At 52.3% G+C, this 14,602-nt stretch overlaps 4 protein-coding genes across 4 annotated transcripts; 1 reads left to right on the top strand and 3 right to left on the bottom strand.

The window, feature by feature from the left end:
• Positions 1–406: 406 nt before the first annotated feature.
• On the bottom strand, positions 407–2,050 carry J4E78_010329 (uncharacterized protein; the record flags this gene model as incomplete). Its single annotated transcript, XM_049370907.1, has 2 exons — positions 407–877; positions 1,694–2,050. 2 exons carry the CDS (start codon positions 2,048–2,050, stop codon positions 407–409), a joined length of 828 nt encoding a protein of 275 aa, XP_049217363.1.
• A 3,098-nt stretch (positions 2,051–5,148) lies between these two features.
• Positions 5,149–5,798, bottom strand: J4E78_010328 (uncharacterized protein; the record flags this gene model as incomplete). Its single annotated transcript, XM_049370906.1, has 2 exons — positions 5,149–5,668; positions 5,719–5,798. 2 exons carry the CDS (start codon positions 5,796–5,798, stop codon positions 5,149–5,151), a joined length of 600 nt encoding a protein of 199 aa, XP_049217362.1.
• A 668-nt stretch (positions 5,799–6,466) lies between these two features.
• On the bottom strand, positions 6,467–9,427 carry J4E78_010327 (uncharacterized protein; the record flags this gene model as incomplete). The annotated part of the gene is made up of 4 exons (XM_049370905.1): positions 6,467–6,983; positions 7,034–7,312; positions 7,609–8,821; positions 8,869–9,427. The coding sequence occupies 4 exons, from the start codon at positions 9,425–9,427 to the stop codon at positions 6,467–6,469; spliced, it is 2,568 nt and encodes an 855-aa protein (XP_049217361.1).
• A 304-nt stretch (positions 9,428–9,731) lies between these two features.
• CFT1 (mRNA cleavage and polyadenylation factor subunit) lies at positions 9,732–14,194 on the top strand (the record flags this gene model as incomplete). Its single annotated transcript, XM_049370904.1, has 5 exons — positions 9,732–11,721; positions 11,775–12,217; positions 12,268–13,350; positions 13,414–13,561; positions 13,629–14,194. The coding sequence occupies 5 exons, from the start codon at positions 9,732–9,734 to the stop codon at positions 14,192–14,194; spliced, it is 4,230 nt and encodes a 1,409-aa protein (XP_049217360.1).
• Between the last annotated feature and the right edge of the window lie 408 nt (positions 14,195–14,602).

Genomic DNA, 14,602 nt, shown 5'->3' with positions numbered 1-14,602 from the left:
CACGAGACGCAATAGAATGCCTGATGGCTCTATACTTGGTTCCCATCCACTCCGCCCCATGGTACTGTACTGATGCAGAGCGGGATGGGCCACTCACAACTTCCGATATCCATTACACGCCCACAAAGTTGAACCTCCGCGGACGAGAAGTAGGGTTGGCATAATAACTTGCGCTATTCGCGGAAAGTTTATTCAAGCGGACGGAGTGCATGTGGCGTGTATTGATCGACTAATCTGCCGCCAAATAACTAGTTCGAAGAATTATACTGAAGCTGTAGTATACATGAGTCGATCTCATTAGACGGTCGCTCTCTTATCCTGGCAAGACAGCACAGTATAAGATCCGGTTCATGTCGTTCATGCAAGATCGAGTAGCTTGTTCTTCGATAAGGGCTCTTCCAAGTAACTAACCAAGCAGTTTCTTCGCCCATTCTTCCCCGTTACCTGTCTCATCCGAGATGATTATGAAGACATTGAACGTAATGATTCTCATTTTGGCAATCGCTTTGATCTGGTCTGCGGATCTACCACGCATGAATTGTTCCGCTACAGTATAATGCACATCTCCCTCATCTTCATATCCGCTGGATGTAGATGTGTCGTCTTCAGATGTGTCGTGAGCTACGTCGAGTTCGAATTCGAATAAGCTGAGTTTGTAGGGAAGTAATGCAGTCTCTGCATGAAGCTGACTGGAGGCAAGGAACAATCCTAGAACGTTGACAGCAGTTGATCTCGCGCAGGGTGACATTTTATCACTGCCTCTGCATTTCCGGAACCTTTGCTCGATGAGGTAGTAGGCGCCCTTGAAGACGTAGTTGTATATCATGTTGCGGAGCTCGGCGGGGAGACGAAGCAAAGGTGAGGTCTCCGCGTTGATCTTGGTACTAAAGTAAGGTGTTAGCAGCTATCAGATATGCCGCGGGGATCTCGGAACTTGCATATTGCTGCGAATCGCCTCATCGCGATGGGTCTGTTGCTTCCGATAGACTTGATCGCGAGCCGCAGCTCTGTCTCTTGCCCTTTCATCGCGGGTTTTAGCAGCCGGCACGTTGGCGGCAGACGCCGATGAGCGTGAGCGGATACCCATGATCTGGGTTGCTTGTAGAGTTGACAATGTTGAGAAGCGCGTGGTTGAGGGGCGAGGTGGAAGAATCTAAACAAGACGTAGAGCAGTGTGCGAAAGCTCGCCAAGACGACACGCAAGCAAGCACGCCTTGACTACCGCCTGACTAGGTAACCATGGTGACTACGAATCTAAGTCAGATCAAACGTGGACGCGTCATGCCGAAAGCACACCTTTCAACCAGCCTTGTGCCATCTCTCAAGACTCCTTCAGCAGAGATAGAGATATATCACGTGCCGTATAGTATTCCTGCTTACCACGTCTTACTGCAAAGTGTGGTTATGTCTGCCGACTCCATGATACATATGCCAGATGAACCGAGCATGTCACGGCTTTCCAGTTTCAACAACCGTTGCTACGCTTTTGATCGTGAACAAAAGTCACTACTCTTACTGACTTCCAGTGTGGTCTGTGACAGCTCAAAGATAAAGTGTGCTTAATACTATACAGCGGTGTTGATGCACATCAAATTAATTTGAGAGAAGCGACTCCTACAAGGACCTTCTGGCTGCTCTAATCTTCGCTTGTCAAGCACAGTAATTACTAGCGATCACGTCGTGCATGACGAACGATAGATCGATATTTCTTGATCTTCAGCCTCTTGACCCAGTATAATCCAGTCCCCATCGCGAATTCCTGTTCTTCATGGGACCAACGGCGTAGCGTCAGACAAGACATAGCTTTGATCTGTTCTTCGGAACGCTTAGCCAAAAACTTCCTCACACAGGGCTTCCATTCTTTCTTGTTGGCGCTGTAGACGATGGCACTAAATGTGCTGAGCTCATAAGGAAGATAGGCGGTCTCGGCGTGAACTTGACGTGATACCAGGATCAGCCCCAGGTTAGTCTCTTTAAATGAGCCTGCGCACAAGGTCTTTCCTCTGTAGAGGTTGTGGGTAGCAGTTTCGAAAACGCGGCCGTATATCATATTGCGGAGTTCCGCGGGAAGACGAAGAAGCGGGGAATTTGCAGCGTTACGCTCAGTACTGCAAGAAGTCGTTAGTAACAAGTTTCGCAGCAGGTGCACGACTGTGGACGAACATTTGATTGTGTACGGCCGGATGATGAGAAGCCTCTGTCTCACGACTTTCGAAGGTACGCTGCTTATTGGTATCTGGTGCGTCGGTGGAAGCTAGCGCAGCGCGCTTTTGTGGCGGGGTGAGAGCTTTGGGACGCGTCATTGGGGGCGATGCGGGATGTGCGGGCGAAATAGTATGAGAGGGAGGCGGATGGGCCTGAAGAAGTTGGGCGAGCCCGGTAGGAGCGGACTAGCGTAGAAGAAGAGAAAGAATAGAACAAGAATTGCTAAGGCGGCATACAGGCAGATGCGCTTTTCCTTTCTGGGTGACTAAGGCGCCTGCAAAGTGCAAAATGGGCCAGTCATGTCGAATCCGCATCAAGCAAACGACTGTTCTTGCTTCCGATCTAACCCGCTCCGAAAAGATACATACAGCGCGGCCAGCAAAGCTCCACCAGCGACTCAGGAATCGAAGCGTCTATTCGAGTAAATTTTCTGCAGTCATCGATAGAATAGAATCCCCTTTACTCAATCTTGCAACCCAGTAGGGACCGGTCCCAGTCAAGTTGACGCGTTCAAATCCCGCCTGGTAGTATGAGTAAAGCTCCAGGTTGCACAGCACCTCGATCTGAGCCTGCGATCTCCTGTCCAAGAACTCCTTGATCGCATTGCGCTTGTTTCCGTAACACCATATGCCACTGTGACCGAATTGGAATGTTACAAGTCTGTACGGAAGGAGCGCGGTTTCTTGGTAGACCTGACGAGAAACATTAAGTAGTTTCAAACCGTTGTCGCCGGAGAAGACCCAAACAGCAATCTGATAATCGTACCAGGAGTCTTCGTCCAGCTTAGCAACTACATCGCAGAAAACGTAGTGATACACCAGGTTTCTGATTTCGGCGGGAAGGCGGAGGAGGGGAGAGCGTATAGCGTTGCGCTTGGAACTAGATTACCAGATTAGTCACATATTAACCAATTAGCTATTGCAAGAGAGGCTTACATGTGGTCAAGGCGAGCGCGTTCCCGAAGAAGTCGCTTTTGAGCCGCGGCCTTGAGACGAGCGCTACGGCGAGCGCGGTGAAGCATCTGTATCCCGAAAGAGGTCCGAAACATTGCCGACGAGATGGTTGTGTGTGAGCGCGGTAGGCGAAAATGTGGGATGTGGGGTAGATGTTAGATGAGAGCGTGAGGGAAGTGCGGGAGTGTAGTAAAATACGCCAAGGCTACAATGAGGAAGTCGCGTTGTCGTGACGCTGGGTAGCCGTGCGTCATGATGGACGAACATCTCCACCTGCGGCTTGTACCATTTCATGTCTTGCGTTATCCTGTGAGTGATACCAAGGAATAGTCACATCATTGTAGTAGACGTAAGAGTATATCCTTGTCTTGGAAACAATAAAGGTTCGCTGTACGATGCAAAAGTCTTCGATGATACTGAGCCGTTTCGGTCTAGATAGCACTCGCCAATACAAGTGCCCCAACTAATACAAACACGAGACCGCTATTTGCAGAGACAAAATCCGGACCAATGATCTCGGCAATCTTCGGAGAGCATACAATTAAGATCGTCGCGGAAGTCGGCTCCAGTTCCGTGGAGTGTCTCGTTCCAATAAATGACCTTCATATGATCGAGTGCCGCAAGTTGGGCTTCCGATCTCTTATTTGAGAATGTTTGTACTTCTTCAGGAAACCATACACAACCTGCATCCAAGACGAAGGTTGCGAGCTCGTAGGGAAGTAACGCGGTTTCGTGGTAGACCTGACGAGAAGCGAGAAGCAGACCGAGACACAAATATTCAGTGCGACATTTAATCGAAAGGCAGTCCTTGTCCGGTCCTTTGTGTTTATAGACCTGATCACTGAACACGAAGGTGTAGATCGCGTTCCGGATCTCAGCAGGAAGACGAAGAAGCGGAGATTGGGTGGCGTTGAGCTTTGTTCTAGTGTATATGGTGAGTTTAAGAGGCGCTGGGTGGAAATAAAGGTAGTCTTACATCGAGTCGCGGTGAGCAGCATCTCGTAGAAGGTGCACTTCCGCTACGGATTTGTGGGGACTTCCGTCGGCCATCGCGTTGCCTACGGGGACTGAACACGCTGGTGGCGGGATAGCGCTGTGAGTAAAGAATAGACGAAACTGAGATTCGTGGCAGTGGCAACGCGTGTGGGAGGAGTGCGGGGGTGTGATGGGGGAGTCGCGTTGTTGTTGTGGTTGCTGGGTGACCGAGGCGAGTGCGAACCTCATAGCAGTTGCCATTTTGAGAATACGTCATTGAAAACGACTTTTCTAACGCCCGAACGGCTTATTGCCGCAGGGCTTACGACTATTACTAGCAGTGTATTGTCGCACATCGGCTGCGGCAATGTGCCTGACAGGCAGCATCTTGACCGATAGGCAGGGCGGCGGGCAGGGCGACAACGGGGACAACAGGCAAGGCGACAACAGGGCTAACAGGCAAGGCAGGAAAGTTAGCTCGCAAGACGCTAGCTACCTCGTTAACGCTAGGTAAATTAAGAGGGGTGTAAGTAGCTAAGATGTTGTTAATAGGTATAGGCGTTCCTTAAAGGCTGTACTTAACGCCCGCAACGTTAACAAAGAGGATTTTAGCGGCTATAGTTGTGTAAGTTGTAAAAGTAACAAAAACGCTAAGGTGCGCATTATATATTCCTTAACTGTTAACTTACTGCAGTGTGCAATTTAATATTCTAGTTCCCTTTTATCTTATTTATAGTACTATAATAACGCAGAGCGAGACGAGCTACTTATAACTCCTAAATTACATAACTACTACATACGCAAAAGGTACTCCTTATTAAATGAGGGACATCGCAATACTTAGAGTCTGCGGCAATGTGCACAAAGAGCAAGGAGAGTATGAAGAATGTATTGCTGAAGCCTTGCTCAGTGGATGCCATTCTTTTAAGAGACAGTACAACTACTAACAAAAGCTCCATCGTCGGCGTCGTCCTGAAAACTGATCTTGAAGCCTCGGCAGATGGCTTCCGAACGGCTAAGAGAAGTACTCCTGGCAGCCCAACTCTGCAGCCCAGTACGCCGCATCTCCTGTCCACATGCCCTCCATCTTCTGGTTCCCTCGTGCTTTCTGGATCTGGATATCCAATAGTCCTCCACCCATACAGACCTGCATCCTGCCAAGAATCTCAGCCTGCGCCATCGTTCTATCCTTCAAAAAGGACTTCATTACCATCTCCTTGGGACCGACTTTACGATAGGCGGAGGTGATAGAGACACCAAAATCGAATATTGCGAGCTTATAAGGATGTAGGGCGGCTTCGTGGTGGGTTTGACGAGAGGCTAGCAGCAATGCCATTCCGGGGTACTTTTGGGTATGCAGATCGGTAACGTTGGATGCAGGTCTAACACCTCCGCTGAGAAGCCACTCTCCAATGTCAAGCTTGGGAGTCTTCTCAAGCTTGAAGACCGCATCATGGAAGACATAGACATAGATCATGTCTCTGATCTCGGCGGGTAGACGAAGGAGTGGAGACTGAATAGCGTTGAGCTCGGTGCTATTTCATTGTCAGTAATTGCACTGGCACTGAACAATGGAGAGACTCACATCTTATCGAGCCGCGCACGCTTGCGTCTCTCTAGCTCTTGAGCGAAAACCACTTCCTTCCCCATGGACGCTGAAGACATTGATGGCGACCTTGTGAGTGAGCGTCGAGATAGTGAAGTCGAAGGAGTCGAGGAATGTGACGGTGGAGCGAGAGTGCGAGAGCAGTGCGGGTGTGAGAGGGTAAGAGCCTCTGCCAAGGCTGGAAAGAGGCAGGCGCGTTGTGGTCGTTGCTGGGTGACCATGCGAGGTGAGTGCGAACTTCAAATTGGAACACGACTTGCATAGCTTGCTGTAGCATATCTGACTAGGCCTAGCCGCTGTATCAGTGGGGAAAGTGCGACTAGTGACATGCTTATCGTTCAGTCACTTTCAATACGATGAACGTATGCGAAGCACGAAGATCAATGAGCTTGATAGTATTTGAGCCACTGCAGCTACGGAGAAGCCGGTGATCAGGATACCTAGGCAGATACACGATGACTGTTCGGGAGAATATCACACTGACCGCCACCATTCCGAGTGTCATCCTTGCTATCTAACGATTAAGTAAGTTCCGCAATATTGTACGAGCAAAGATCTCCGAAAGCATTGCCTAGTTCGAGGCCTCCGCAAATCTCGCGACCCAGTAAGCCCCAGTCTCAAGTCTCAACTGAGCATCGTCTTCGTAATCAATCCGTTCCTCACATACCACTGGAGTACAGGAACACTCCCATGAAGAGCGCGATTACCCAGTCCGCAGATGCCTGGCCTAGCTATCAGATGGTCCGAGAGACGAGATATCGAAGTTCAGACGTTGAGTATGGTCCATCTTGGCGGCAGAGGTGCGGAGATCCTCCAGCTTGGCGACCCAGTATGCAGCAGTCCTTGTTCGATGCCATCGCTTTCTCAATGCGATTGACCATTGGCTGAAGTACACGTTATCCGTCGCATCAATCTGCCTAGACGACAAGCGTCCAAGAAGTCTCTCCAGCGCCCAGAGCCCGTCGATCCCCTGCTTCTGGATGTTCAAAAGGTAGAGCAGACCAAGCTCATAGGGTAATAGAGCCATCTCAGAGTGCAACTGGCGACAGACGAGAGAAACGCTATCGAGTTTCCACACATAATCCAGATGATTGACTTTTAGATAAGGACGTGACACAAAGCCTATGCATCCAAATGCGTAGTCAGCCTTGTAAGCCATCTCATCATAGACGTAGGTGAAGATCATGTTCCTAATCTCAGCTGGAAGACGAAGCAATGGCGAGTTGACGGCATTGGAGATGCTGCTATAACACATTATTAGTAACATACGCATTTATCAGGATAAATAACCTACATCAGATCGCGAGCACATGGACCGCGAGGATCATCCTGAGGAACATCCTGGGCTGAATGAACTTGATCGGGTAGAGTTTTCTCCAGAGCGGCAGCCGGATCCTGCAGTTCCTTGAGGCGTTCCTTCTTGGCCGGCTGGTAGGTAGGCGGAGACTTTAAGGCACGCTTGCGCTTGGCCATGGTGACTTGAGCTTGGTGATTCGGCAGGAAGACGAAATGTGCTGGTAAGAAGAGGAGGGAGTTGCAGGAGAGAAGAAGAAGGGTAGAGGAGACTGTCGGGCTAGTTGAATAAAGAGGCATCTTGAGTGCTCACCGATCGAGATGAACGGTGAACGGTGAGTTCTAGTTTGGGCTGAAGATTCATCGTGTATTTGCAAGCTTGCTAAACGCCAAATTAAGGTATCGTACGAACTAAAGAGATGAGACAAATAAGTAAATGCAAACAACTTAGACCGAAACAAGAGAAGACCAAAAGACATATATACCATCCCGCGCATATCCCAAATCAAATTATCCCCCATCCTGAACAAAACAATTTACACCCACTTTTGAGAAGACATCACAACCATCACTTACTGAATCCTCTCGTCTCGATCCGTAGCACCGTAACCCGCGGGTTTTCTGGCACGACCCGTAACATCACTCCACGCAGCACCAAACCTACGTCCAGTGCTAGCCAAGAGACCCTCCTCCTCTTCCTCCTCAAGATCACGATCGATCTGTTCCTGGTCGAGACTAGGCGCCTTGAACAGCGTAGTCAAGAAGACGATGAGATAGACACCCAAGAAGGCGAATTGAGCCCAGAAGAGGACGACGCCGAAGAAGGGGAAGTTGATGGTGACGCGGTTAATGAAGGTGCTGAGGACGGAAGGCGTGCAGACTTGCTGAGCGGCAGGGTTGGTAGCGAGTTCGCTGCAGGCCTTGATGAGGTCCTTGTGCTCGGTGCAATCGGGCTGTTCGTCTCGGCTGTTGGTCTTCATGTCGCAGTAGGTTTGCGGACCCCAAGTCGCGTATTGGGGTGCGACGACCATGGCGACAGAGTAGTTGATTGCGAGGGTGATGAGTGTGAGGAGGACCGTAGCCATTAGGAGTGCCTGGGGCGAAGTGTGGCCCTTGCGGATCTTGAAGATGGTGATCCACAGGAAGCGAATACCAGCGGTCGCAATGCCGACAACAGAGGCGGAGAAGAAGAAAAGGACGAGGAGGAGGAACATAACATAGTCGATAGGGAATACCTTGGCGGACTTGACGAGGATGTAGTTGAGCGGCTGGAAGATGTTGATGTGGCCGAGGATGTAGCCGCAGTGGGCGCCGCAGATGGAGTTCTTGGCCTTGTCGATGCCGGTGATGAGCATGCTGGCGAAAATGACGAGGGCGAAGACCATCAGGATGAGGCCGCCGATGAGCTTGAGCGGGCGGAAGAAAGCTTCGGTCTTGATCCAGGCCTTGACGATCCAATGGCGGTCCTCGCCGCTTGACTCGGCAGCGAGACGCTCGCGGCGGATGAGGGTGCGCTCTTCGCGAACGAGGGCTTCCAATTCGCGTCTGTCCCTGCTGTCCAGTCCGCCCTCGCTGCCTTCGTTGCGACCTTCGAGCTGTCTCTGGCGCTCGCGGTTGTTCTCCAGCTGGGACGCGGTGTTTGCGGCAAGCGTGGGGGCTGAGACGGAGGGCGCGGACTTGATCATGGCGACGGGGAGGAGGGCCATGCCAGCACCGGTGTAGAGCACGAAGAGGACCGTTCCGACGGTGATGAGAAAGCCGAGGCCGAAGGATAGAGCGCGTTCGCCATCTAATGGAGTTAGCCAATGTCATCAAATAACGAAAGTTGCTGCTTACGGTTCTCTGACAGCAAGTGCTTGAAGTAGTCGAGGTCCAGACGCTTGTCATCCTTGGCCTGCTTCGCAAAGGGCACGAAGAAGCCAACGAGGAAGATTGCGACTACGAAGATGAGGAAGCCGAGAGTCCACTTGAGAGCACCAGCAATGCGCTGGCCAGCCGTCTGCTCGCCGTGCTCAGCCGCGTCCTCATCGTATTCCTCGTACCAGAAGTAGGTAAAGGGAATGACGAGAAGGCAGAGAAGCGCATCGAGCGAGTAGAGCGTGTAGTAGACGATGCGCAGAGTGTAGACAATGCTGTCGACCTTCTCCGGTGTCGCCCAATCCTTCTTGCGGCCTAAGCTAGATCTCGAGGTGGATGAGACGAGAGCGACGTCGACAGGTATGAGGAGTACGGTTGCGAGCAGCGCAAGAGTAGTGAAGATGCAGACAATGGTAACGGCAGCGGCGCGATCCCGCGGCTTCTGGTAGACATAGACGAATGTGGACGCGATGAGAAAGAGGATTCCCACGGCGACGGCGTAGGCGACCCAGATGAGAGAGGTCTGTATCAGCGCCATGTTGATACCCGTGAACTGCAGTTGCTATCGCTGGAGGAGAGAAGAGGGGATTCCAGGTAGAAGCCGTCGCTGTTTGGAATGACGTCTAGCGGCCAGAACCCTGCTTCGATCCTGCCCAGAACAGCTAGCATGGGTCGCACCTTCCCGGGCTGGAGCTCCAGCACAACACGCTAGACAGAATCGCGCATGAGCTCTTTTGACGCGACCTCGGTCAACACCACGACCGCGCTGAGCTATCCCGCCCCCCCAATCATTTGAAGCACGACTGCCATGAGAAGAGTGGCAGCGACCTTCCACCACCACCATGCAGTGCTACACTGAGATAGCCCCGCCCACCGCCGTCAGCCACGCCATCAGCCTGCCCTTCGTGCACTCTAGGTCAAACAACCTAGTCGTCGCAAAGAACTCGCTGCTCCAGATCTTCGAACTCAAGGCGACCACGACCGAAGTCACCCCGGGCGGAGGAAACGAGTCGGAGAATGCCGCGGCCAACCTCGACACAGAGGCGGCCGACGTGCCGTTGCAGCGCACCGAGAGCACGGCCAAGCTGGTGCTGGTGGGCGAGTTTCCCCTCGCCGGCACCGTCATATCGCTGGCGCGCGTGAAAGCACTCAACACAAAATCAAAGGGCGAGGCGCTGCTGGTGGCGTTTCGGGATGCAAAGCTCAGTTTGGTGGAGTGGGACCCGGAGACGTACAACCTCCATACAATATCAATACACTACTATGAGAACCCAGACTTGCCCGGCATTGCCCCTTGGTCCGCTGATCTCAAAGACACGTACAACTTCTTGACGGCAGACCCCAGCAGCAGATGCGCCGCCCTCAAGTTCGGCACCCACAACCTCGCCATTCTGCCCTTTCGCCAGCGTGATCTCGTCGAAGATGACTATGATTCCGATGCTGAGGCTCCCAAGGAGACCAAGGCTGAGCAGGCGGATGGCGAGAAGAAGACGCCGTATTCGTCCTCCTTCGTCCTCCCACTCACCAACCTCGACCCTACCCTTACACACCCCGTCCACCTCGCCTTTCTGCACGAGTACCGCGAACCCACCTTTGGCATAGTCGCTGCCTCGCGAGCCACCGCCCCGTCATTACTCGCCCACCGAAAAGACATCCTCACCTACTCCGTCTTCACACTCGATCTCGAACAAAAGGCCTCTACTACACTCCTCTCAGTCACCGGACTGCCCTACGACATCACGAGAGTAGTACCGCTGCCATCTCCAATTGGCGGTGCTCTGTTGGTAGGAGGGAACGAGATTATACACGTCGACCAGGGAGGAAAGACGAATGGCGTGGCTGTCAACGAGTTTGCCAAGGCCTGCACATCATTCCCGCTCAGCGACCAGTCAGATCTGGCCCTCCAATTGGAAGGATGCCAAGTCGAGCTGTTATCGCAGGACACGGGTGATGTGATGATCGTGCTCAACAGCGGGCGCATCCTTATCCTGACATTCACTCTCGACGGCCGTACTGTGTCTGGAATGACTATTCAGACTGTCTCCCAAGACCATGGCGGTCAAATCCTCAAAGCTGCCGCTTCATGTACAAGCAATCTCGGCAGAGGGCGACTGTTCGTTGGAAGCGAGGACGGCGAGTCAGTAATGCTAGGCTGGACTGGCTCATCCACTCAACTGCGACGCAAGCAGACGAATTCTGATTCGGATGGCGACGAGGACATGTCTGACGAGGAGGATATGGATGATATGGAGGACGATCTCTACAACGATACAGCTCCGGCGGTGCAAAAGATCACCGCAGCTGTATCTGAGCCCACGGCGCCAGGAACGTACACATTCAGGATACACGACGTCTTGCCAAGTATAGCACCGATAAAGACCGCCGTCCTCCATCCTGGCAAGGTTACCGATTCTCTGAACAAAGGCGAGATCATGCTATCCACAGGTAGAGGGTCGGCTGGAGCCATCACCGCTCTTGACCGCGAACTTCACCCGGTCAGTATCGCGACCAAAGAGCTTCCCTCAGCGCATGGCGTGTGGGCTGTGCATGCTCGAAAGCAAGCCCCAGGAGATGTGACTGCTGCATTTGGAGAGGACACTGAAGCCAACATGGCTACTGATGTGGACTATGACCAGTATCTGGTTGTCTCCAAGACCATCGACGACGGCACTGAAACTACTGTGGTCTACGAAGTCAACGGCAACGAGCTGACTGAAACCGACAAGGGCGATTTTGAGCGTGAAGAAGGCTCAACTCTCTTTGTGGGTGTGCTGGCCGCTGGCACAAAGGTTGTCCAGGTCATGCGGACAGAGGTCAGGACGTACGATTCGGGTAAGCCATGTCGTCCACATTATCAGCCTTCTCAGACTAACATGGTTGACTAGAACTTAATATGGACCAAATCCTACCCATGGAAGACGAAGAGAACGGAAACGAGATCAACGTCATCAACGCCAGTTTCGCAGACCCCTACCTACTCATCCTGCGCGAGGACTCTAGTGTCAAGATATTCAAGGCTACCGGCGATGGAGAACTTGAAGATGTTGAGGCGAGTGGGCTGACGGGAACAACATGGCTTTCGGCCAGTCTGTTCAAGTCATCCAGTTTCACGGAAGTCTTTGCCTTTCTCCTGACACCAGAAGGTGGTCTTCGCGTGTTTGCCATGTCTGACATGGAGAAGCCGTGTTACGTTGCTGAGGCGTTGAGCTTCTTACCGCCGGTCTTAGCAATGGATTATGTTCCTAAGCGGAGCGCCATCAAAGCTACCATTACCGAGATTCTGGCAGCGGACTTGGGAGACGCGACTACAAAGTCGCCTCATCTGATCGTAAGATATTATATCATACTCACGTTACTCCAGCGACTAACCATATCCAGATCCGCACTTCCAGCGATAACCTCGTCATCTACAAGGCTTTCCACTCTCCATCACGATCTGCTTCGGAACTCTGGACTCAAAACCTGCGATGGGTCAAGCTGTCGCAACAGCACATACCAAGATACATCGAAGATGCAGGCTCTGAGGACCAAGGGTTCGAAAGTACACTCTTGGCGGTGAGCGATATCTGCGGCTACAGTACCGTCTTCCAGCGAGGCACAACCCCAGCTTTCATCTTCAAGGAGTCATCAAGCGCACCACGCGTGATTGGTCTTAGTGGTAAGCCTGTCAAGGGTCTTACATCGTTCCACACATCGAACTGCCAGCGCGGATTTGCCTACCTTGATTCCACTGACACATTGCGCATCTCTCAACTTCCGCCTCAAACACACTACGGTCACCTCGGATGGGCAACACGACGCATGCCCATGGACGCGGAGGTGCACGCCCTTGCCTACCACCCGGCAGGGTTATACGTTGTTGGAACGGGTCAGTTCGAAGAGTACCAACTGGATCCCAGTGAGACGTACCACTATGAGTTACCCAAGGAGGACATGAGCTTCAAGCCCAAGATTGAGCGTGGCGTCATGAAATTACTAGACGAAAAGTCCTGGACGATTATCGACACACATATTCTGGATCCACAGGAAGTCATTCTATGCATCGAAACGCTCAACCTCGAAGTCAGCGAAGTAACACACCAACGCAAAGACCTCATCGCAGTCGGCACTTCAATTGTGCACGGCGAAGATCTCGCAACTAAGGGTTGCATCCGTATCTTCGAAGTCATCACTGTTGTACCGGAGCCGGATCGTCCGGAGACCAACAAGCGCCTCAAGCTCATCGTTAAGGATGAGGTCAAGGGCGCGGTATCCGCCATCTCAGGGCTAGGAACACAAGGCTTCATGATCATGGCTCAGGGACAGAAGTGCATGGTCCGAGGTCTCAAGGAAGACGGTACCTTGCTTCCTGTCGCGTTCATGGATATGCAATGTTACGTCAGCGACTTGAAGAACTTGCCTGGAACGGGTATGCTGGCTATGGCTGATGCGTACCGGGGTGTCTGGTTCACGGGATACACAGTAAGTTTTCCCCGGATCACAGTAACTCGGCCGTATGAGATATGATGCTAATAGCGAAAACAGGAAGAGCCCTACAAGATGTCTCTCTTCTCCCGCTCAAAGCATAATCTAGAAACCATCGCAGTGGATTTCCTGCCTTTTGACCAACAACTCCACCTCATCGTCGCAGACGCTGATATGAATCTGCAAGTCTTGCAATTCGATCCAGATAGTACGTCTCCCATCCTCACCTCTAGACCTACACATCCAAACAGTCAACTAACACATCCATCTCACAGACCCCAAATCCGAAGCCGGCTCCCGCCTCCTTCACAAATCCACCTTCCACACCGGCCACTTCCCCACCTCCCTCCACCTCGTCCAATCCCACCTATCCCTCCCTTCAACAACCGATACCTTCGCGTCCAACCCCGCCGCCACCGACGAAGACGACATGGACACCACAACCCCCTCCCCACCATCCACCCAACCCCCCCTCCACCAAATCCTGCACACAACACAATCCGGCACCCTCGCCCTGCTCACCCCTCTAACAGAAGATTCCTATCGCCGTTTATCTAATTTGACGGCTTACCTCGCCAACACGCTCGACTCGCCGTGTAGTTTGAATCCGCGCGCGTTTAGAATGGGCAGCGAGGCGACGGGTGATGGCGGGTGGGATGCGGGGACTGGAGCGAGGGGTGTGCTTGATGGGAATCTTTTGATGAGGTGGGGTGAACTTGGAGAGAGGGGGAGGAGAGAAGGGTTGGGTAAGTATGGCGAGGGTGAGGAGGGGAGTTGGTTGTTTTGGGGGGAGAGGGAGGTTCTGGGGGGGTGGGGGGTTTTTGGGGGTAGAGGTCGGTAGGGGTGTTAGGAACAGTGTCCATGGACGTTAGATGTAGAAAAGAGATTAGTTGAGGGTTTTGATATGGACTACTTGCAAGTAGTGCATGATGATCCGGGCTGCTGGGCTGATGATGCTTGAGTATACTCTGATGTCATTATGTACTGCTGAACGTCGATTGATACTAGAACCCGCTTTTTCGCATGTTAGCCAGAGTGTATATGTTGCTGTTGCCTTGACGTTGTGCCTAAGGCGTCTTCTCGGCCTTACTCGCGATCAAATTCTCCATGTGGCTGAGGCGAAGCTGCGCGATGGCGCAAAGGCAAAAGAAGGGTCCCCTTCCGGCACCCGGAACTTCGCCAATCTTCGGCGATAAGAGCCCTGCCTGATCGCCCCCGCGCTCATTGGCTCGGCCAAAAGCGGTCATAG

This window comes from Alternaria triticimaculans (assembly GCF_023758025.1).
Source record: "Alternaria triticimaculans strain BMP 0046 chromosome Unknown scaffold_30, whole genome shotgun sequence".
Classification (NCBI taxonomy): domain Eukaryota; kingdom Fungi; phylum Ascomycota; class Dothideomycetes; order Pleosporales; family Pleosporaceae; genus Alternaria; species Alternaria triticimaculans.
This window is presented reverse-complemented; position numbering and strand designations above follow the sequence as displayed.